The sequence below is a fragment of the Macrotis lagotis genome, chromosome 3 (genome assembly GCF_037893015.1).
Source record: "Macrotis lagotis isolate mMagLag1 chromosome 3, bilby.v1.9.chrom.fasta, whole genome shotgun sequence".
NCBI classification, from domain to species: domain Eukaryota; kingdom Metazoa; phylum Chordata; class Mammalia; order Peramelemorphia; family Peramelidae; genus Macrotis; species Macrotis lagotis.
This window is the reverse complement of record NC_133660.1, coordinates 296,801,083-296,825,339: the sequence shown is the minus strand read 5'-3', so window position 1 is coordinate 296,825,339 and position 24,257 is coordinate 296,801,083. Positions and strand designations below refer to the sequence as shown.

At 34.0% G+C, this 24,257-nt stretch overlaps 1 protein-coding gene across 1 annotated transcript; it reads left to right on the top strand.

The window, feature by feature from the left end:
• The first annotated feature begins 22,954 nt into the window (after positions 1-22,954).
• LOC141516844 (olfactory receptor 8I2-like) lies at positions 22,955-23,890 on the top strand. Its single transcript, XM_074227810.1, has one exon. It carries the CDS (start codon positions 22,955-22,957, stop codon positions 23,888-23,890), a length of 936 nt encoding a protein of 311 aa, XP_074083911.1.
• The last annotated feature ends 367 nt before the right edge of the window (positions 23,891-24,257 follow it).

The following is a 24,257-nucleotide window of genomic DNA, read 5'->3' as shown; positions in this document are numbered from 1 at the left end:
TAAACAGATAAAGCAAACTGGACTATTATAATTACACAATTACACGCCCATTTTGTGCACTGATTTTGCTAGAATGCTTCAACAGATAAACTTGCAACAGGATTAGACTTTCCATTATATTCCCTATTTATAATACTCAAAGTAACCCCAATTACTCAGTTCAGGGATGAGGTAATTAAGAGGCAATAGTTCAAAGATTAAATCCATTGAAGCCAGTCCAGAAATCCATTGTTTTGTTAAAAGGGCTTGACTAATGGCTGGGAAATCCTTATCTGGGAAGGGTCAAGTGACTTAAATTGCTTTACCTAATCTCTAGATTAAAAAAAAAAAACCATGGGGGTTCCCCTTTCAAAAAAGGTTTCAGATCTCTCAATCACCCATTTCCAATAACTACAGAAGAGTAGGAGGCATACAGTGGCCTACAATACTGTAGAAATTTACAAGTGATACCCAGAGGAAACTAGACTATTTTAAATTCCTATCAGATCAAGTCAATTAAAACTGGTCACCTCAATGAGGATCACAATTTTATTGTGAGATAAAATGTAGCAATTTAGGACATTCAAAATACCATGATCCCAATTATGCACTTTTAATTTGAAAACCCTTCAACTGAACTATATATATAAATATATATATATATATATATATATATACATATTTATAAATGATGCATGAAAAAAATCAAACCATGTGGAGATATAATTTAAAAAGTGATCAAAGCTTTACTACATTTCCTAATTTAAAGTCCTGTTCCTTAATTTCTTATACATTTATTCCTCTATTTTTCCCCTACAAAACAAAATTGAATACTCACACATGTCATACTTATATAGTCTATTCTCAATTGAATAAAAACTTTGTTGAGATTTTTAAGGACTCTGACCTAGCCCTCCAAAATCTCAAGAAAAGCCTTGTGACCTCTTATTAATGTTATGGGCAAGCAGAGAGTAGGGAAGAGCTGCTGAAGGAAGCAATACAAAAAGACCTCTACTTTAAAATCATTGTGTTTTTTTTCCAACCATGCTAAGAAAGAGTGGTCAGAAAATAATTTTAGGGCCAATTATAATTTTCTATAGCTACCTCATATACTAAAATTTTAAATAGTCAATCAGGAAACAAAACACTGTCAGTCAAATCATAACCGAACTAAGAAAAAAATCAGGAAGACAAAAAGAAAACTTTGCCTCCAAAAACAGCAGGATTATCAGGAACATCTGTCCTGTAGTGCCAAATGGTAAATTTTTTGAAAAGAAAAAGATAGAATTTGAAAAAAGGAGATGAAAGAGTAATTGGTCAAGAACAACACAGAAACATTATAGCAAACCCGACCAGGCAGAGTTAGCTGAGAGTTTATTCTTCCTGTATCACAAAGAACCTACAATTTAAAAATATCTATAAAACACATGAAACAAGTCAGAGCAATTCAAACTAGTGAAGTCCCTGAATGCCAGAGAAAGTTGCTCATTGCTCTAATATTAGATGGTCCCCAAAACACAACACAGACAAAGACAATAGAGTAACAGCCAAGACAATACATTCTAGGGATGTTTCCAGCATCCACCCTTGCCAAGCACCACACAAAGGTGGCAATCCCCAATAACCCAGAGGTAAAATCCAGAGAACCATCAATTTTCAAACAAAACAATTGAGTGTAAAATAGAGGTATCCTCAACCCTTCCGAGATCAGTTTTAAAAACAATATTGTCCATGTAAATTTCTCTCCTTCCCATGTAAAAGCAAAACTGTATTTATTGCTAAAATAAACAGTTATGGAAAAATAAATACAATATAGGTCAAACACATTGAATACTGTAATGGAAGGAAGTATGAGAAATAACAGGGTGTTGGGATTGAGCATTACAGCATAAGGAGGCAGGACAAAAGTTGAAATTAGTTCTGTCCAAGAGTAACAAAAAGAGGAAAACTTTTCCAAGTTAGGGAAGGTTGCGGGGAAGAACTTTTTAATTCCTTTGTTTTGTTACTCTCCAAATGTTTGCACTGTTTCTTCCATTGGCCTGATTTCTTGTAATAATGACAAATCCCTGTTACTTGATTCTCACATTGCCTCCTAGTGACAGGAGAATTTGTTTTTTTGTTTTTCTGACCCAATTTTTGGTTTTGCCCTTTTCAACTGAAGCTATAATTAATTGGAAAATAACTAGAATACTAGAGTGAAAGGATTGAAGAGTAATTTAAAATTACATAATAACATCTATTGGATCTTGCAAGGAAATATTTTTATAAAGCCTGTATTTAATTTATACTATGGGACAGTATAAAGACTAATATTAGATGAAATCCATCCTTCTCCATCTATAGTTGGAATAGTCTGAGGGCATGGTCTATTTATCACTTCAAAAGAATAGACCCTGAAAGGTCAGGTTTGGGCTCTTAAATGGAGCTGTGGCAACCCCTTTAGAAACGAGATTTCTTGGGGCAAGAGAAGGAGATTAATGGAAGGATAGGGAGATGGGACAATTGGATACCAAAGAGTAGGAAGGTGAGATGGAAGGATATGGATGAGAGAAGATAGGATAAGAGATATTAGAGTGAGACTGAATTGATGAAGAAGCAGAAATATAAGAAGGAGGTGAGATAGGAACACAGGAAGGAAATGGGAGCAGGAGGTGAAACTTGTAGTGGAAATAGAAGAATTTGAGGTACAAAGAGAACAGGTAATGAAGGGATTAATATGGGGGGTTAAGAAGGTGAAGAAACAAAAGAGGAAGAAAGAAATTGGAGAACAAGGAGAAGAGGGAATACTACTGGGATAAGGATGAGGGGAAATAGGGGGAAGAGAAAAAGAGGGATAAGAACAAAGAGGAGAGGAAAAAATGAGTGAGGAAAATTAGAAGGGCAAGGATGAAAAAAAGTTGACAGAGAGAGAGAGAGAGGAGGAGGAGGAAAGGAGGTAGAGATTTCCTTAGGACTGGGGAGGGTAGGATAGAGGGGATTTTAGTAGGATTTAGATTATAGTCCAGGTTTGTGGATAAGATGAAAACCCCAAATCCAGAGTCTTTAGGAGATAAAGAAGACAACAAGTAAGGAGGAACACAAGCTGACAAAAGAAGAAAAATTGTAGCTTTTGGAAAGAGAAGTGTGAGTTTTGAAGACACCAATGACACTGTAGTGGGGAGGGGTAGAAGCTGAGGCAGGTGAATGGTTTGGAACAAAGACTAGTTTCTCAGGAGGAGGGGTTGTTGAGGAAGGAGAAACACATAATAGCTAAAACCATTTTTATGCATCCTAAATGGATCAATTTCAGATTTGAGCTCTTTTTTGCAGCATCTCTTTAAAACAATTATGGAAACATTTCCATTTCTTATTAAAAGTCTTATTAGATATTTAAATTAATTTTATTATATGATAGATCAATTTAGTTCTTTCAATAAGATCTCTATCACCAACATAATTTAGGATCATCATTTATTAATTTATACCAACATTAACAAAATGCAAGATCATTTGAGGCACAATGCTTAATCATATAAAAAGCAGGTATACTGTCTATAGATCTGTAATCCTAGATTTAGATTTTTCCCATGAGCAGAATTAAAAATCAATTAAACAGCAATAACTATACATAAAATCAAAACACCAAAGACACAATAAGACATTAAACAAATAAACAGAAAAGCATACATTAGATACTAGGCAATGGTAGGGACATTGGTCAAATCCCCTTGAATTTCAACAAAAAAAAATGCCACAGATCTCACCACAAAACGATTTCAATTGGTCACTTAAAGATAAAAGCATTCTCATCAACCTATAGGAATTTCCAAAACCAGAAATAACCTCCCAGAGAAATTTCAACTTCAAAAAAATCCTGAAGGACAACTGGTTGGTGCAGTGGATAAAGCACCAGCCCTGGAGTCAGGAGAACCTAAGTTAAAATCTGACCTCAGATACTTAATAATTACCTAGCCATGTGACTGTGGGCAAGTCACTTAACCCCATTGACTTTCAAAAAAAAATCCCCAAAAATAACAAACAAAAAAACAGCACTTCAAATTAAAGCAATTATGTCTGAAAAATAAAGAAACCTTACTTTCAGACAAATCCCCTGTGTCAGGTTCAAAATCTGTCTTGGTTTCTTTCAAATCATTTGTATGGATCTCAGTCAAAGTCTAATTAATGTTAAATCTAAAATTATAAGAACCTTAAAACAAAAGATTAGAGCATACCAACAACAACAAATATGGTTTAGACATGAAGTCTCATTCCCTGGGAGTTACCACTACTGTGAGGTGGAGTCCATTGACTCCATAAAGCTGAGGGAGAACCGAACATACATACCAAGAATAGATCTATCCTTAAACTTGTCTGGTTCCCATTCTATTATTTGATAATAGAGAACCATCCTTCTACAATGCTATTTTGTTGAAGGATGTAACTTTTTTTGAGTATAAGTATCAGGAGAGCAGAATGAGCACTTGTTTAATACTCTTAAGGAGGACAAAATTCTTTTCTTTATTTAGGAGGGAAGACAAGTCTTCCCTTTAAAGTCTAAGGATCACACATTCCATCTCTCACAATGGCTAAGAACATTGACCTTTGACCAGGAATAGTTGTAAAACTTATAGCATTTATTATACATTGAAAATATCTATCCTCTATTTGCTTGGCTATGTGTTTGAGGTTATATAACAGCAAAATATAAGCTCCTTGCAAGAAAAGTCAATTGTAAATTTTGTATTTTTATCATGACTTTTGTAGTATATAATATGGCATATAATAGTCATTCAATAAATATTTGTTCATTGAATAATTCAGAACTATCTCCTTCTGGATATTTCCCCAATACGTAATTTACATGATATTGCCTTACCCTGGTTCCCCATTCAAACTATACTTATCTCATCCTTATCATGACTTAATCCTTGTGACTTTGATATATAGATTATCCAACATAAAATTTAATGGGGGGTTTTTGGGAGATTTGTAGATGCCACAGATGGCATCTACAAGCTCAGCAGACGACACAGAAAAACCTTAGAAACTTAGAAATGCAGACTTGTTATAATAAGGCATTTTGGTAGTCTGACATCATTTTAGAACAGGCTAGGTCCTTATGCCTTACCAGTCCTTATTGTGGGAACAAAAAAGGCTATACTAAAGCTCCCGCCACCTGGACAGTCTCAGGAGCTGGCATGCTGCCCTTAAAGATAAGGTGAGCCGGAGTCCTTTGGAGCTGGACTTTCTGCCCCATAGCCCAAGGGCACAAGACACAGCTGTGTTTTACCACCTCCTCCCTAACATACCCCCTTATCCTGTAACTCAAACACTGCTGCAACCCACCCCGTTACCTCGTTTTCTTTGTTCTACCCCGGAAGACCTAACAGTATATATGTAGAAGCTAAGCAGTAATAAAATTGAGCTGGAGGCATAAGGCAGTGGTGGCTTGATTCCTTACTCTCAACTCCCCTCTAGGAGGGAGGTTATCTCTGTGGGCCCCAGGGTGAAGCAAGCCAAAACACCTTATGATGATGGGAAACATGGTGCCCTCAGGGTAAAGGGGTTTAAATTCTTGAGTTCAGTTCAAAGTGAAAAAGTAATAGGGAAGAGAAGTAAAGGTAATTCAAAAGGTAAGAGAAAGAGAGAAAACTTAAATTCTTGCAAAAATAAATGCAAAAAAATTTTGCGAAATATAACTGAGAAAAGAAAAATACCACTAAAAAATTTAAAATAAACCAATTCAGTCCTGGATAAGGACAGAAGATGCATTCTAAATATTCTTGAGGGCAAAGAAGAAAGGAAAAAATGACTGGGCTTAGACCCTTAAGGGATCCAGAATAGCTCTGGTCCCATATTGATAGTTAGAAGTCAGGGAAGCTATAATAAAGATAAAGGAAAAGAGAAGAAAAGCTTAGGAGAGGGAAAGACAGAGAGAGAAGTTGAGATTAACAAACAGCAGCAGACAAGTTATATAACTTCTGTTTGTCTCAATTTATTCAATTGTAAGATGGTGGTAATGGTATCTACCTCACAAGTTTGTTAAATGAGATGATATTTGCAAAAAAAAGCTCTAAAAAAAAAGCTCTGTCTAAATATATTTATAAAGCAGATGCTATATAAATGTTTAATCCCTTCCCCCTCCTCTGCAGACTAGGAATTGCTTTAAACACCATTTCTTTAACATTATTGCTATTGTTGCTATCATTAATTTGCCCAGGCATCATATAAAATTGATAAATACTATATAAATCAATGAATTACCATAATTAATATTTAGACTTTTGAATTAGACTGAAAAATAATTATGAATTATGAACTAGAGAGTATATGGAGAATAGCCAAGAAGAAGGTGAAAGATCTTGATTTTATATAATTTGAGGATTTATTAAATAAAATGGAGATATTTATCCTGGTGAAGCAAATGCTTAGGGAGGACATATTAGTGGACTACAAATATCTGAAGGGTTGTCATATGGTAAAATTATAAGAAATATCCTGTTTGGCTACAAAGCATAGGAAAAAAGAATGAAAAATTACATTAAATAAATATATTCTCAGTGTCTAAGTATGTGTGGTGGTACTTCATAAAAATAAGAGATTTACAAATAAGCAATGCCTTACCAGGTAAGAAGTGGGTCACCACTCCTTAGGGATCTTCAGGTAATAAAGGGGGACTCAATTTGTGCTTTGTGATCCTGGATATTAGGTGTGATTATATGTCAACTGAAGTGGCCACTGAGATTTCTTCCAATTCTCAAATTTTGTGATTTTGTGAGCAAATTTTTCATATTTTGCTTTTTCATGTGTGTATTTAGTCCCTAACTGAATATATAAATCATGTGTTTAAGATAGAAGTTAAGAAAAGTAAGAAATGGTTATTCTTGGCAAGAATCATATTCATTCTTTATGATTTTCCTTCCCAGTAATCATTGTTCTAACCTGGATGACATCATTCAGAACCCACTGATAAACACTGCAAATGTAGATTCATGACCTCATCATGTTCCTCAAAAATAATATGTTAGAATTGGATTCATGAAGACAACACAGAGGACACTCTATACAAAGATATAGAAGAGGGTGACATTTTTGACAATATCCATTAAAAAATTTATAAAACAACTCTCTAAATTGTGCAAATTTAAATGTTTAAAATAAAAGTCATATGATCAGTGAAGTACCATTCTTTCAGAGAAAGACTGAATATTTGATCTCTGAATTCCTTTCCAAATTAACAATTCCATAAATTGGAAATAAGGTTATATATATTGAATCAGAATCATAGGTTACACAGTGCATAGAGCTCTGGAGTTAGGGAGACTGCTCTTCTGAGATCAAATCTCGCCCCAGACACTTACTGGTTAGGCAAGTCAGGTAACCCTTTCTGCCTCAGGTCTTTATCAAAATGAGTTGAAAAAAGTAATCACAAACCACTCTAGTGCTTTCTATTATAAGAAAATTCCAGAAGGTATCATGAGGAGTTGAATATAATTGAAAAGGACTAAAAAGCAACTAATACATAGTATCCACTCCTCTGTCAATGTTTCTTCAATTTGATCTATTGTACTTACAAATATTTTGATATCAGTAGTCTGATTTGGACAAAGCATGTCCATGTTCTTGTTTGTTTGTTTATTTGTTTGTTTTGCAGGTCTACGTATTCATTTTAAAAATTGATTTGTTAAGCTAAAGTGGATCTAGAATAAAATTAAAGAGAAAATGGAAGCCTTAACTCAATATTATATGAGCACCAGTTGACAATGTTTAGAGGGAAAAAAATTATAGTTCCAAGAAGGGGAAGGGTGTTTTGAGTTCCCTCTCATTAGACACTAAATGATCACTTGTTAGAATGCTATAGTAGGCATTCTTTTATTTTTTTTATTTTTACTGTATTATATCACCACTGTGTCCTCATATAACCATAAAGTCCCAAAATTCTTTGCCACTTTGATACACTTTCAAATTCTTCCTGACTTGATATGTATGAAAGTATAGGAGGTAGCCAGGTAGTACAATGAAAAGAGTGCCAGGTCTGAATTCAGAAATTCCTTTATCCAAATCTGACTTAAGACACTATCTGTATTATCCTAGGTATGTCCCTCTTAGTCTTGTTGTGAGGATCAAATGAAATCACAATTGTAAAGCACATTGACTAGAACATAGTAAGTGCTATATAAAAACATTTCATATGTATGATGGTGTCTAGTTTGGTTTTTTCCCCTGTGAACAATTAGAATGTATGCTATGATTTCAAGTGGAGTAGAGCCTGTCAATTGAATATTGTCAGAACCATTTCTTTATCTTCACACTAAAAAAATGGGAAAGCTGAATATATCATCAAGAGAGGGGTTAGAATAGTTTTAACCCTACCAATGAAGATTTGTCACCCACTGTGAGTGAAACTCTAGTTCCATAAATAGAAAGTATCTATGGACAAAGATTTGGTGCTTAGTATGATGGATGTATTGGTTGGATGAGATCCAAATGAATGCAGCTACCAGTTGTGGAACTTTCATTGAAGGTTGATAAATCAAAATCTCTACGTTTGGCCATATAGCAAGGTAAGGTATCTCAATGAAATGGGAAAAACCTACATCTGAAAGACCAAGGTCTCTAGATGTTTCCAGCTCATCACCAATCATCCTTTTCCTACTACATCAGGATATGGGGTTCAGATAGTTCTAGTGCGAATGCTATTTTTGTGCAATACCCCCTTAATTTAATCCAAAATACATGCATGTCATAACAACATGTACTTGATGCCATGGATTTCATCCTCAGACAGCAACCATAACATAAGATTTAGTGGACTTTACAAAACTATAGAATCGGCGAAATGGAGAGAATTTCAGAGTCCGTCTACCCCAAATTATATAAAATTTTCTCTACAACACCATAACAAGTTGTCTACAGATTTTTCTTAAAGATGACTTTCAAGTGATGAGGATACCTGTATTGTCCAACACAGCCCATTTCACCTGTGGATAGCTCTTCCTGGTTCCCTACATCTAGTTTGATTGTGTCTCTGTAACTTTGTTACAAATGAAAGATTAAGTGACTGAGGAAACAAAATTTCTATCTTCCAAGTATACAGATTTATTAAGCAATGAAAGCTCATCCCCCAACAAATGCAGCCTAAACCCCTCCTCAGTCTAGACCTGGACCCTAAATTCAGACCATGATCACAGTGACTGAATTTGTGTTACACTCAACCTTGCAGAGAAGGTTTTGGATATAGGTTCAGTGTCAGACTATTTTATTTGACCCCAGCCAACTTTCACTATGATTAGACCTAAGACAGGCCACAATCTCATTTTATTCCATATAAAATCATACACAGACTGGATTCCTTGTCACCTACAGAGATTAAAGTTATGCTAATAACATAACAATGATGTAATTCCCGCATAAATATCATGTTTTTTTCCCTTTATGTTAAGCATCTACAAATGTTACTACTTATATTAACTATTTAGTAAAATAAAATTATTTCCCAAGAATATGAAAGGATAGATGCTATTATTATATCCATTTAAGAGATGAGAAAACTGAGGGAGATATAGTTTAAATGCTATGTTCAAAATTATAAGATATATTTGAACCTAGGTCTTCCCTAATCCCAGTTCAATACCCTTCAACATCTCTATCCACCTACCTCATATGACAGTTCAGTCTTTCCCTGTCGTGCTTGCCCTGCTAAGAACCATATCTTACTTATTAATGATCTTCTTATGATGAGTTCTTTTTTTTGACAATACAGATTACACATTTTTCATCCATATGCATATGTAGATTTTTAAAGTTTCAAAATTTCCTTCCACCCTCCCTTCCTACCCCACTCCCCTCAGCGGCAAGTAGTCAGGTTAGCATTGTACATACATATTTTTGATAAACATGTTTACAGATTAGTTGTACGCAGTATGAGGAATTTGGATTAAGGGAAAAAAATACCTGAGATAGTTTTTATAAAGTGTTCATCAGATTCTGAAGGATAGGGATAACATTGTTCAATTGCCAACCTAATAGAGTTGTCCTAGCTCTCTGAACTGCTGAGAGGAGCTGTTTCCATCAAGGTTGACCATCTCACAGTGTTGTTGTTATTGTGTACATTGTTCTCTTGACTCTACTCCCTTTGCTCAGCATCAGATCCTATTTCTCATTTTTTAAATCATTTCTTCAGGAAATAGACCTAGAATTGGATTTGCAGGGTCAAAGAGAATGAACATTTTTGTTGCTCTTTAGGCAGGCCTAGTTCCATATTGCTCTCCAGAATGGATGGATCTGTTTACAACTCCACCAGCAATGCATCAATGTTCCAATCCTCCCACAACCTCTCTCCAACATTCATCATTTCCCCTTTCTCATCTTAGCCAATCTGGTAGGTGTGAGGTGATACCTTAGAGTTGTTTTAATTTACATTTATCTAATCAATAATGATTTGGAGCATTTTTTCATATGATTATATATAGTTTTAATTGCTTCATTTGAAAGCTGTCTATACATATACTTTGACCACTTATCATTTGGGAAATGATTTGTAACCTTATAAATTTGATGTAATTCTCTATATATCAGAACTCCTAGTTCTGATTTACTTCTAATTTTGGCAGCAATTGATTTTATTGGTGTAAAATCTTTTTAAATTTAATATAGCCAAATCACTCATTTTACAGTTTATGTACTCTATTTTCTTGTTCAGTCAATAATTTGTCCCCTTTCCATAGATCTGATGATTAGCATTTCTTGGTCTATAAATTTATCTATGATTGCCCATTATGTCTAAATACTATACCCATTTTGATTTTATTTTGGTATAGGGTGTGACATGAGGATTTATGCCTAGTTTTTCCCATACTATTTTCCACTTTTCCCAACAATATTTGTTAGTGAGTTCTTACCCCAAAGGTGATGTCTTTTGGATTGTCAAACAGTGATTGCTCTGGTCATTTACTGTGATTCCTTTTGAATATATCTTTATCCACTGATCCATTACTCTGTTTCTTAACCAGGACCAGGCAATTTTGATGATTGCTGATTTACAGTGTAGGGAGAGCTAGACTACCTTTCTTTACAATTTTTTTCATCAGTTCCCTTCCAATTCTTGACTTTTTGCTTGTTCTAGATGAATTTTACTATTTTTTTCTAGCTTGGCAAAATACTTATTTGGTGGTTTGATTGGTATAATTGTCATTTTTATTATATTAATTTGACCTAACCATGAGCTCTTGACATTTTTCCAATTATTTAGATTTGGATTTATTTGGCTGAGGAGTGCTTTACATTTGTGTTCATACAATTTCTAGGTTTGTTTTAGTAGGTAGATTCCCAAGTAATTAATGTTGTCTAGAGCTACTTTAAATGGAATTTCTCTTCCTATCTCTTATTCTTGGGTTTTGCTGTTTGTATATAGAAATGCTGATGATTTATATGGATTTATTTTATATCCTACTGATTTGCTGAATTTGTTAATTGTTTCAAGGAGTTTTTTTTTTAATTTTGAGGGGTTTTTTGTTTATTTTTTGCTAGACAATGGGGTTAAGCAACTTACTCAAAATCAAACAGCTGGGTAATTATTAAGCAAGTGTCTGAGATCAAATTTGAACTCAGGTCCTCCTGACTTCAAGGCTGGTGATTTATCCACTGAACCAACTAGATTCCCAGTGCCACCTAGCTGCCTCAAGGAGTTTTTAAGATGATTTTTTTGGGTTCACTAAGTATACCATCATATCATCTGTAAAGAGTGAAAGTTTTGCTTCCTCGTTGCTAATTCTGATTCCTTCAATTTCTTTTTCTTCTCTTATTGCTATAGTTAACATTTCTAATTTCTAATATTATATTGAATAGTAATGGTGAATAAAGACCTGAAGACTTTTTATTATGGAGTTTATTGATGATTTCTTCAATTTCTTTTTCTGAAATGGGGTTAAGTATTTTCCTCTTCTGTTAATCTGGAAAGTTTGTATTTTTGTAAATATTCATTCATATCACTCAGATTATGCAATTTATTGGCATAGACTTTGGCAAAGTAGCTCTAAATTATCTCTTTAATTTTCTCTTCATTGATGGGTAGTTTACCCCTTTTGATTTTAATACTGGTAATTTGGGTATCTTCTTTTTAGAATCAAATTAACCAAATGCTTGTCTATTTTATTGGCTTTTTCATAAAAGCAACTCTTATGTTTACTTATGAGATCAATGGTTTTCTTGCTTTCAATTTTATTAATCTCTCCCTTGATTTTCAGAATTTCTAATTTGCTATCTTTAATTTGTTCTTTTTCTATCTTTTTTTAGTTGCATACAAAATTCACTTTTTTCTGTTTTATTCACATAAGCATTTAGAGATATAAAATTTCCCCTCAAAACTGCTTTGACTGCATCCCATAAATTTTGATATGATCTCATCAGTATCATTTTCTTGGATATAATATTATTTGCTGTTTGATTTACCCATTATTTAAGATTGCTATTTAGTTTTTGGTTTATCTTTCCTTGACCCTTTATTATATATAATTTTTATTGCATCATGGTCTGAGAAGTGTGTATTTATTATTTCTGCCTTTCTGTATTCCATTATAAGGTTTTTGTGTCCTAGTGCATGGTCAATTTTGATATAGGTGTCATATACTGCAAAGAAAAAGTTATATTCTTTCCTATCCCCATTATTCCTTCTCTGGGCCAATCTATTGACTAGAATTTACTCAGTGTTCACACTATCCCTTTTTTTCCTCTAAAATTCCTTTGGGCCTCTTCACCTGTGTTATTTATCACTCAAGTACTTTTAATCAGATATCATTGGGTGATTTATTGCTAAGCAGCATTATCTCAAATCATAATTATAATCATTTTTTAACTTAATCCCTTTACAAGTACCATCCAAGGACACACAATCTTCCTCATGAGCCAAGGTATCATCTGAAGCCAAATCATTTCTTGATCTATTTATTTGCCTCCCCCCAGTATTGAAAGTTATTTGAGTGAGTTTGGGTCGGAGGTCAGTGATGACTAAAAAAATGACCTGAGTTCTGGTGACCCTCAAACCTGAAGGCTTTCCACAGAACTCTGATTTGATAACACAACTGTGTCATTTGTGGCCTCATTTGTTGATAGCCCCAGCCCTGTTCCAGAACTTCTTTACCTGAGTTACATCCTGGTAGATTACACTGTGTGCAAGTTAGAGTTACATCATAGTTTTCATCCTGTATGCTAATTTTTAATTGGGTATAATTTTTGTGGTTTCTTCTATAAAAACTGTTTAATGTTTTCAACAGATGACTGAGTCAATGTCCTGTTGACACGCCCCCCCATTGTGTTATTTTAATTACTTTTCTCTCCTGAGCTGAATCTATCCCCTGATAGATAGGGGAAACTTACACCACAGGTCTATTTTCTCTCACACTTTACCCCCCCTCCCCACCTAGGGGCTTAAACCTTATTAAGAGAAGCAATAGGAGCACCTAGGTTGCACAATGGTTAGAGAACCAGTCCTGGAGTCAGGAATACCTGAGTTCAAATGTGACCTCAGACACTTAATAATTACCTAGCTGTGTGGCCTTGGCCAAACCACTTAAACCCATTTGCCTTGCAAAAACCTTAAAAAAAAAAAAAGCAAGGACTAAGTAAACCTTGATTGAATTAAACACAAGAATTTTAAAGGGCTCTAGGTCCTGGGTTTCTTTGAAGGTTTCATAGCAAAACTTTACAAATCATTGTAAGTTATGGGAAACACTGACTCAGGACCACCTAGTTTATGATGCCATCAGAAGTCAAAATGATAACCTTTGTCAGCACAGCTGAATTAAAGTGGGTTAAATGATAATGAGATACTTATGTTTAAAGTTAGCATCCCTGCTCTTCATCAGGCTTTTTGTCTCAAATAATAATGTTGTCTTGACATCTTCAATGGAGAGACAAGACAACTATACCATATCCTTTTAAGTGCAATCTTTTCAATAATATTCAACCCTTTAATTATCCATACAGTTCTCAAGAATTAGAAGTGTTATATCTTTCTTTTAAGGGTTGTATACAATTTGTTGTTCTTGACCAATATTTGTTTTTTGTTTTTGTTTTGTTTTTTGTTTTCTCCTTCCCTTTTTCCTTTACCTTCATATGCAACTCTTGAGAAGTCTATTTGGCAATTGAATTCTCTGTTCAATTCTGGTCTTTATGTCAGGAAATTCTGGAATTTTTGTTGAACATCCATCTCCCTCCCCCCCAACAGTATATGGTGAATTTTGCAGGGTAGTAATTCTGGGTTGTAATACGAGATTCTTTGCCCTCTGAAATATGGTATTTCAGGTCTTCTGATCCTTCAATGATGAAACTGTGAGCCTGATTTTGGGGGTTGGGACCCTTCCTGATGACTTGTTATCTAGCTGCTAGGATCTCTGCTAGATTGCACTGTGGCCAAAAGCCAGCAGGAGCTGGTTTTCCTGCTCTCCTGACTCCTGGGCTTCACTTCCCCTTTCCCCCCCAAGAGATAGATTTTCATTAAAGATCCTCCACTATGTCTACCATAGAAAACTCCTTTGAATCTTCTCTTTTTTTTTGGGTGTGATATGTAGCTTGAAGGTCAGAGAGAGGCTTCATGTATTTTTGGTAGGGACAAGCTCCGGAAGCATATTAGCCTCATGCCACCACCACCTTGGTTGTGTCCTGGAAATCACTATAATGAGCTATTAAAAGAATTAACCATATAATCCAGATAAATTCTGATGAGGGCACATGATTGTTGACCTTCATAACTGTGGAAGACCAGGATATCATAAGGATGATGGTATGACTCGCATATATATTGGTGGGAATGCTATGCAAAAAAATCATTCTCACTGCCTCTTATTGAACTGTCTTCATCCCATAGCTAATTCTAGGAGGAAATTTGACTTCTAGTGGTAGTCTAGATAGAGTGGTGAACTTGGCCTTTTGGATGAGGTCTTTCCCATGTTATTGATGTACATAATACTTGTCAGAGCATTAGGATGATAATTTTATGATGATAGTCTTGTAACAATTACAGTAAAGCTAACCTGTCAACATGCTATGACTCTCACCTTATTATTCATAAAATTAAGGAATTTGTAAACTTTTACTTTTTTACTGACCACATGTTATGAATAAATAATGAATTGACAATATTCTAAAACACCAATATTTTCCTAACATAAATTATTTATGAGTAGCATCTCTATATTTTATATGTGTGAGGACCTACATTTGAAGCTTGCATTTATCTGTATTTAATTAACATAATTTCTATTTGGTCTACAATTCTAGCCTTCAAAATTTTAGGAACCTGAATGAGTCATCCACATTGATAGCTAATCCTCAAAATTTACATCATCTATAGATTTTATGGTTCATCCTAGCAGTAGAATTTGAGATTTGGAGTATATAGATATAGATGGTATATATATATATATATATATATATATATATATATATATATATATATAGAGAGAGAGAGAGAGAGAGAGAGAGAGAGAGAGAGAGAGAGAGAGATTGATAGAGATAGAGATAGATATAGATATGGTTATGGATAGATATAGGGATAGATGAGATGGAGATGGAGATGGAGATGGAGATGGAGATGGAGATGGAGATAGAGATGGAGATGGAGATGGAGATGGAGATGGAGATGGAGATGGAGAAGGAGATGGAGACGGATATGGATATAGATATAGACATAGATATAAGCTATTTTTTCACTTTATCTTTGTAATCCTAGCATTTAAGGAAGTGTCTTATATAAGGCATATATATATATATATATGTTAATAATATCTATTAAACATTTAGTAGATCAGATTTGATTATGTTTACAAATCTTATAAAAATATCATCTATGAGTTTATCCAGGCTTAAATTCATAATGCTGAAAAATTCAGGGCAAAGTAAAGAACCATGATGTACTTAGAAACTCAAGGAATCAAGCAGCTTCTAACTCACAGAAGTGACGGTCCTTTTTTAAATATCCCTCTGTGAATCAAATGCTATATTAAATATGACAGAAAAAAATGTAACATCCTCTATTCTCAAAGAACTTCTATTTTATATTAGTGGACAAAAGGTAGACTTTAAGTAACTGCAAGACCCAATATATTTCATAGATATATATTTATACAGACATAGAATATATGTGTATGTATGTGTTTATATGTTTATATGTATAGTTAAAATGATGTGAACTGCTTAAGTAGTGAAGGCCTTGATGTGGAGTCCTTAAGCAGTAAAAGCCAAGAATAATGTGAGTTTTCTAGCAAAAGTCTCTTGCAGTAAAGGTCATGAATAGTATGGGTTTCCTAGCAAAAAATTTCAACCAGTTAAAGACATAATAATAATATGCAGTCACTATCAATGAACGCTATGAAAGCGTTAACCAAGATTAATGCAAGACAACAGAAAACACACTGACCAGAACATGACCAGGACATGTCCGGGTCATAATCTTATATTCCTGGTACCTTTTCTGATGCAGGTACACAATATTGAGCAGTCTAATGCCAGCATTGTCCATGTCTCACAATTGCTTTCAAAGTTCTGAAGTCAAAGAAACATTGAGGTGTGGTTTATAGCACTTGATATTCATAACGCCACAAATTGTTCCCAAAATTATCACTATATTTTGTGTATATATTCTATTTATCTTACCATTTAGCACACTATATCCACTTACAATGTAAGCTCCTTGAGAGCAAGATCAGTCATAATTTTTTGTTTATGTTTTTAATGCCTACCATAGTAATAATCATTTTTAAAAAATATTCATTGACTAAACAATGAGATCCACCTTTCTTATATTTTCACTTCTTATCACTTATATGATATTGCCCTCTTCTGGTTTCCCATGTATATTAGCTGTTTGATTGACTTAACCATTATCAGTCTCAATTTCTTCAACTCTAAAATGGGAATAAAAATAGCACCTATGTATCAGGGATTTTCTGGACGTCAGATGAGTTAGTTGTAAAAAATTTAGCCCTAAGTGGCACTTTTTTTTACACAATGGTAGCTATATAACAAAGGGTATAAAATATGTTCTTTGGAATTCAATCAGATTGTATAAAATATTATTATTTGCATTTAATACCAGAAACATATAAAATCACTTAGATCAATCTGTTGACTTTCTAGTTAACCTGAATACAGAGCACCTAAATAAATTTAAACATTTTCTCCTCATAAAGCAACAGAAAAGGGATACTTGATTACTATTATTAATGTAAATTTGCTTAAAATGTGATATGTTTGAGCTAGTCTTAGTAGATTTATTTACTTTCCATTTTTTTAGGAAAACACTATTGGTGTTTTCTTTTAATTATTGATTTTTCTTTATTTGGAGGAAAACAGGTAACAATAATTGCTATTTTACTCATTAACTGTGGCTTAGTGTCTCAATTACAAAAGAATTAAATTTGATTATCTTTGGTTAAAGGAAATTATTCTTTTGGACAGGGAACACCATGTGTGAAAGCTTCCTTTGCCGACAAAGATGGACAACACTTCTCAAATGTATAGTCTTAGACTGTCTCAGATGTTGGATCTGAGTCCAGTCTTACCATATGATGAACATTCTATCTTTGTCTTTTGGCCTATGTTTAAACTGTTAAGTTTACTGTTTATCAGTGGAAGAAAAAAAATCCATGATTGTTACTTCAAGAAAAGACCTTTGGGTATAATTAAAATATTTACCTTCAAGGGAAAAATAATCTTGTAATCAATTCCTTTGTGGGAGGAGGTAGGGAGATTTGGTGAATGAGTCCAGTAACAAGAGATTATTTTTTTAACTAGCAAGAATCCCAATACTATAAAGATAATTTATGTGAATGATCTTGACATTCTGTTTGTTATAAATCATAAAGAGAAAATATGATTTTAAATATAATATCTTCCTGGGTAATTAACTGAGCCTTTCAAGGTCACAAAATGTTTTTTTTCTTAATCTCTAATCAGCTTTATCAAATGATTCTATTTCCTTAACATTAATTATTTTACTAAAGCAGAAGCATTCCAAATGGAATTCAATGTGAATAGTTCCCAAAACCATTCTCCTCCTCTTCATTACCATCAACAACATTATTATATTTCTCAAGGCACCAATCTCCAAAGCTCTAATCTGAAGAAACAACATCTTTGCTGTGAGATTACTTATTCAGCATTCATAAAGTAGGTAAGGAAGATAAAATAAAATAAAATAAAAAGAAAGGAAATGTCATTTAGAAGACTTGTTTAAAGTTTTGTTTTCCTTACAGTCTGGGAAATCATTAATGGGAAAGAAAGAAATTTGTTGTTTTTTGCAAAGCAATTGGGTTAAGTGACTAGCCCAAGGTCATACAATTGGGTAGTTTTTATGTGTCTGAGATACAATTTGAACTCAGGTTCTCTTGACTCCCCGACTGGTGCTCTATCTACTGCACCACTTAGTGTCTCTAGGAAAAAAACAATTCTTACAAGTTAAAGTTTCCACTGGATATTTTCAGCTCCTAACATGTTGTACTTAACAATGCTAAATAGAAAAGATTGTGATGATAAAGTGAACCAAGTAATCTCAGAGTTTTGAATAACTGTGTGGCTACTAAATTCAATTCACACCTAAATAATATTTCTACTTCATCATATCAGCTAAGTGATCATTCAGTCTTTGGTGAAGCACTTTAAAGAAGAAGGAATCTACTCTTTTGCAAGACCGTCAAGTTTTTTTTTTGGCTAGCGCTTCATTAAAAAAGTATTTATTTTATTTTTTATTTATAAAATAAAGCATTTACATATTATATATATACTTTCCAGCATAACTTTCTAGCATCAAGTATCAGTCTAATTCTTCTTTTTCATAATTGTCCTTAAAGACATAAGGATGCAATATATCACCCCTTTTCCCAAATCTGAAATTTTCTTATTTATGAGTTACCAGTTCTTTCAACCTTTCTTCATATGACATGATCAACATTATCCTCATAATGATATTCTCCAGCTTATCAATTTCATTTCTAAAGAAAAGGAATTCTGTAGAAAAGCTGTGTTTTACTTTTGCATACCTCTCAGTGTTGTGCTTAGTAGCCAGATTGTCCAAAAATTTTTACATGTTATACTATTAGATAAATCTTCATTATTAATAATTTATCTATCACTTTCTTAAGTCTTGACATCATCAGCATAATAGATCAAACTCTGGTTTGTATCATTAGTTAATTTCTATGAGTAAATGCTCACACACAATTTATTTTGGCTCCCTTAAATGATTACCCATACTTAACATGATCTCCTCATTAAATATTGTTAGCTGACTATATATAGTAGACTGGCAATAGCTCATTCACATCTGTGTCAATATAGTAGACATCCTTACCATGGAAGGAGTCTTTTCCTACTCCAACTCATCACCTGAGTTATTAATTTCATTGCCTCCCCCTCCCAGATCACTTAAACACTAATCTGTGCGTATCTGTTATATACCTCTTGCTTCTCTCAATAGAATTTGAGATCCTTATTAACTCCCTTTATATTCTTAGTACCTAGTACAGTTTGGTAGATAGAAAAAAGATTAAGAAATATGTTGATTAATTGTTAACATGAATGACTGATTGATTGATGCACGGGGTATTGGCCTATAGGGGACATTTCAGGGAAGTAAAATAAGAAAATGATCCACTAGTGCAGATCACTACCTCTCATGGACTTTATATGTTAGTGAATTATCTTGAAACAGCAAAAGATTAGGCAGTTTGCTCAGGACCACACAACTGGAGTGTTTGTAGCATGCAAGACTAAAATACATGTCTTTCTGAATCTGAAGCTAGTCCATTATTAATTTGTCACCCTTTCATTCTCCAAAAGCAAAGCAGAGCCAAGGTAAAAGTTATTAAGTTACATCACTGCAAGATAGTAAATTTCAGTTTTTAGGTTTGGAGACAGTTCAATAAATGCTTATAGGTTCCTAGATTTCAAGAGAGAGACCTTAGAGCATTTAATTTTAAAAGTCTGATTTTAGAGATGAAGAAATTTAGGGACATAGAGAATTAGCATGAATTGTTACAATATGCATTGAAAACATTGAAATTCAACAGTTGGATGGTTGTTTTTTTTCAATTATTCTTCCCATATTCCCATGTCCTAGAATACTTGTATCTGCTATTTCAAGGTTCTCTAATTCACATTGTCAGGTTTTTTCTAGCCAGCAATAATTGCACAAACTACTTTTGAAAAATGTGAATTAAAGGCAGAAACATTGGTTAATTTTTTAAAATAAGTGAGGCACTTTGCAAGGTATTGATTAAGCAAAGATGGAAATGAAATTGTCCCAACCACTGGTGATGTCCCATTCATTTTGCTTAAGGGAAATATGACCACAGATCAATACAAATGACAGCAAAACAAATAGAAGATAATTTATGTTGTTTAGTAAGTGGTGCTTGAAGGATTGTAGGGAGAAGGTTGAACATTCTTGTCATTGTAGGTAGCAGAAGTGAGAGCTGAAATTGCCTGTATAAGAAACAGAAATCAGACCAGAATGATGATCATATGAGAGGGAGTAATGCGAAATGAATTTAGAAAACCAGACTGGGATAAGACTGTGTAAAGTTTTATATTGCAATGAAGGGAGCTTTTAAAAAAATATTTCAATTCCAGAGACTATAGAAAGTTATTGATTCTTCTGGAGAAACCTATCCTCATGAGGGATGAGTTGGCAGGGGGAGACATACATTATCGAGACTTCACTAGAGAGGGTTTTGCAATCCTACTGATGATAGAAGAAGAGGGCCTGAACTAAGGTGAATGAAGTCAGATTGTATAAATAATCATTCTCAAAATATTCAGTCATAGCCCCTGCTTGGTGTGTGACTTGGTCCAGGTCAGTCACATTTCTTATTCCATCAAAATGATGGAACGATATTGTTTTCTCTTTCTCTTCCATCATCAGTGGATCATAGGAAATATAAATGGGATGACATACAAGAAACTAACTGAAATGTCATTCAAATTTTGAATATTCTTCACAGTATACCTTATGTCAGTAACTGGATTGAAATGTAAAAAAAAAATATCCAATTGTGGATAACATTCTTCATTTGCTTATGTCTCATAGGAAATAGGCTCATCACTTCATCTTGATTGTTTCCTAACGCTCATGTACTAATGTAGAAAGCTATCTCCAAGTCTATAAGATGGTCAATGTCTCCCGGGGAATATTGGATAGTCATTTAAAAAATGTTTATCCAAAACAGTAACTGATCACATCCTATTAGTCATGTGAATAAAGTGAATGGATGAAAAGCCATTTCTTGGAGTAGGACCAGTGGGTTAGTTACTAAACTCTTAATAATGAAGTTGATAGATTCAAACTGACTTATGGAAAGGTGATAATATTTCAGCCACTAGCAATCATTCCAAATTAACACACAGAATAATGGAGAAGTGGGGTAGAGATGGGGAAGTACAGCATGTATCTGAAATTTGTAGACAGAGAGAACTCTGGGACATTGAGAAATTATATACTCCCAATGACTATGATACAATTACATGTGAGGTAAAATTTTATTATTCCAAAGAAAAACTTAAAAGTTCCATAAAAATTAGAATGTCAACTGGTTACATTTACTAGACTAATTGATAGTGTAAAAGTGTTTTATATTCACCCTCAATAGTCTTATGTTTGTGAATATGATTTATAAATGTTTTGTGTGCATATGTATATGTTTTTATATGTATGTGTGTGTTACAATGTGGATTAAATATCAGAAGAACTGTTACCATGTCTTCTAAAATAGACTGTAAGCTAAAGATAGTCAGGAAATCTCATAATTTTTTCTATTATCTGACCCAACACATCCCAGGGATGAGTACTCTGAAATGTTCAATCAATTCTTGCTAATGAATGAAAACATGATAATGGATAAAGTAGATGAGAAAGTGATTAGTAAAGTTATATTCACCTAGCTTGGAACTGGGGATTTTAGCATGATTAAGAAGAGATTAGGAAAAGTGATAGGCTACCTCTCCTATGGAAGAGAGACATGATTTATTATTATTGGCACAGATGGTTGAAGAAGGTTTTAGTGCCATATAAAGTTGTATTATAAACTCCTTCATCACTTGCATTGTCCAGTCTTTTCTGTTCTGTCTGGCTCTTTGTGATCCCATCTGGAGTTTTCTTGACAAAGATGCTAGAGTATCATTCCTTTCCCCAGATCACATTAGAGATGAGGAACCTGAGGAGATTAGATATGAACTGAGGAAGATAACTCTTCCTGATTCCTGACAAGGCACTCTAATTACTGCACCACCTCTTTCAGTTCAAGGACTAGCTTTGCCTCCCCCAGTTCCCACAGTTTATAGCATGCCATAGACACTTAATCAATGCTGATTGATTGATAACTGCCTGTTAGAGCTAAGAAAGATGGGTTAAGCTACTGGTAATTAGGAGCTGCAGCTTTTAAAGCACAAGATCAAGAAACAGGATTAGCTGAGTTTGAAGTCAGTCTCATCTATTTCCTGGTTCTGACTCTGGGCAAATCCCACATCTTCTGTCTCAGTTTTTTTTTTGTTTTTTTTTTTTAGCTATTAATTGCGAATAATACCATTCTCCATCTCTCAGGGTTGTTGTGAGGATCAAAGGGATAATAATTGTAAGATACGTAGCATGGGGTCACGAATATCTTGGATGTTAGCTATGCTACATATGCTGCTGCCCAGCACTTCAACTGAAGTTTAATGGACACAACCTGGCATATGATATATCAAGCATTTTTAATCAAATAGAAGTTAATTCCTGTTGGGAACTAGTAGTTGAAATCTATTTCCTAGTTTTTACACACATCAAATGAATATGATACATATATCCCACATAGCACATCCATGTAAACCCCACAGTGTTCCCAGCTTTATTACTACATTGATTACTGATTGACTTAATACATTATCATCCATTCTAAGAAGATGCCCCTTCTCTAATGTCTGCAATTTCTTTATTGCACAGGGTAAACCCTGGATTCAACAGAACATGGCAGGGGAAAATCTCACCACAGTGTCCTCTTTCACTCTCTCAGGATTTGCAAATCACCCTGAACTACAAGTTGGTCTCTTCTTGATCTTTCTCTTTATTTATCTATTCACTGTTTTGGGTAATCTTGGATTAGTTATTTTAATTCAAATTGACTCCCAACTCCATACCCCCATGTATTTTTTCCTGAGCAACTTAGCCTTCATTGATATTTCATATTCCTCAACAATCACACCTAAGGCGCTAGAAGAGTTACAATTGGAGCAGAAAGATATATCCTTTGTGGAATGTTTTGTACAAATGTATTTCTTTGTTGGGTTGGCCTGCAGTGAATGTTTTCTCCTAGGATCAATGGCCTATGATCGTTATGTTGCAATCTGTAACCCATTGCTTTATTCAGTTGTCATGTCCCCAAAGGTCTGTATCTGGTTGGGTGTAATGCCATATGTGGTTGGTTTCAATAACTCTTTGATAACTGTTTGTGTTATAAGTAATTTAGCATTTTGCACCTCTACTATCGACCATTTCTTTTGTGACACAACAGCTCTTTTGGCCTTATCCTGTCATGACAGTTTCAATACAGAAATGGTGATATTTTTGCTAGCAGGATTCACTATCTTCAGTTCGCTTATCATAATTATAATTTCTTATATGGCCATCATCTCTGCCATCCTGAAGATACGCTCCACAGAAGGTCAGCTCAAAGCCTTTTCCACCTGTGCCTCTCACCTTGTGGGAGTTACTATATTCTATGGATCTCTCATATTTACATATTTACAGCCAGATAACACATCATTCTTGGCAGAAGCCAAAATATCATCTGTGTTCTATACAATTGTAATCCCCATGCTCAATCCTCTTATTTATAGCCTGAGGAATAAGGATGTGAAAAATGCTTTGATGAGAGTTCTCCACAGGAAAATGTTTCCCCAATAATGGTAAAGAAATAATAAGCAAGTAGCAGTGCATTGCCATGGAAAGACAGAAGTCCAAAGCCCTTGAAATCTGGCTTCTATTCCAACTTCTCTATCATAATTAATCACTTCCATTTAGGTCTTCAATGACATCTTTATTGTCGAAGACAATATTTTTCAGATTTCACCCTCCTTTATTTTATATAGCAATCGATACTCAACTCCTCCAAGAATTATTGTCCCAATAAAATGTTATGGTATATTATTATGTATTGTTAACTCTACATGTATAAACAACTTAAAACACAGAGTTAAAGAAACATAACAACAGCAACAAAAAGTACAGATTAGACATGAAGTTTTATTTTCTGAAATTTGCCATTACTTTT

Coding starts and splice junctions, on each gene's coding strand:
- LOC141516844 (XM_074227810.1), top strand. CDS start 22,955: ATGGCAGGGGAAAATCTCACCACAGTGTCCTCTTTCACTCTCTCAGGA.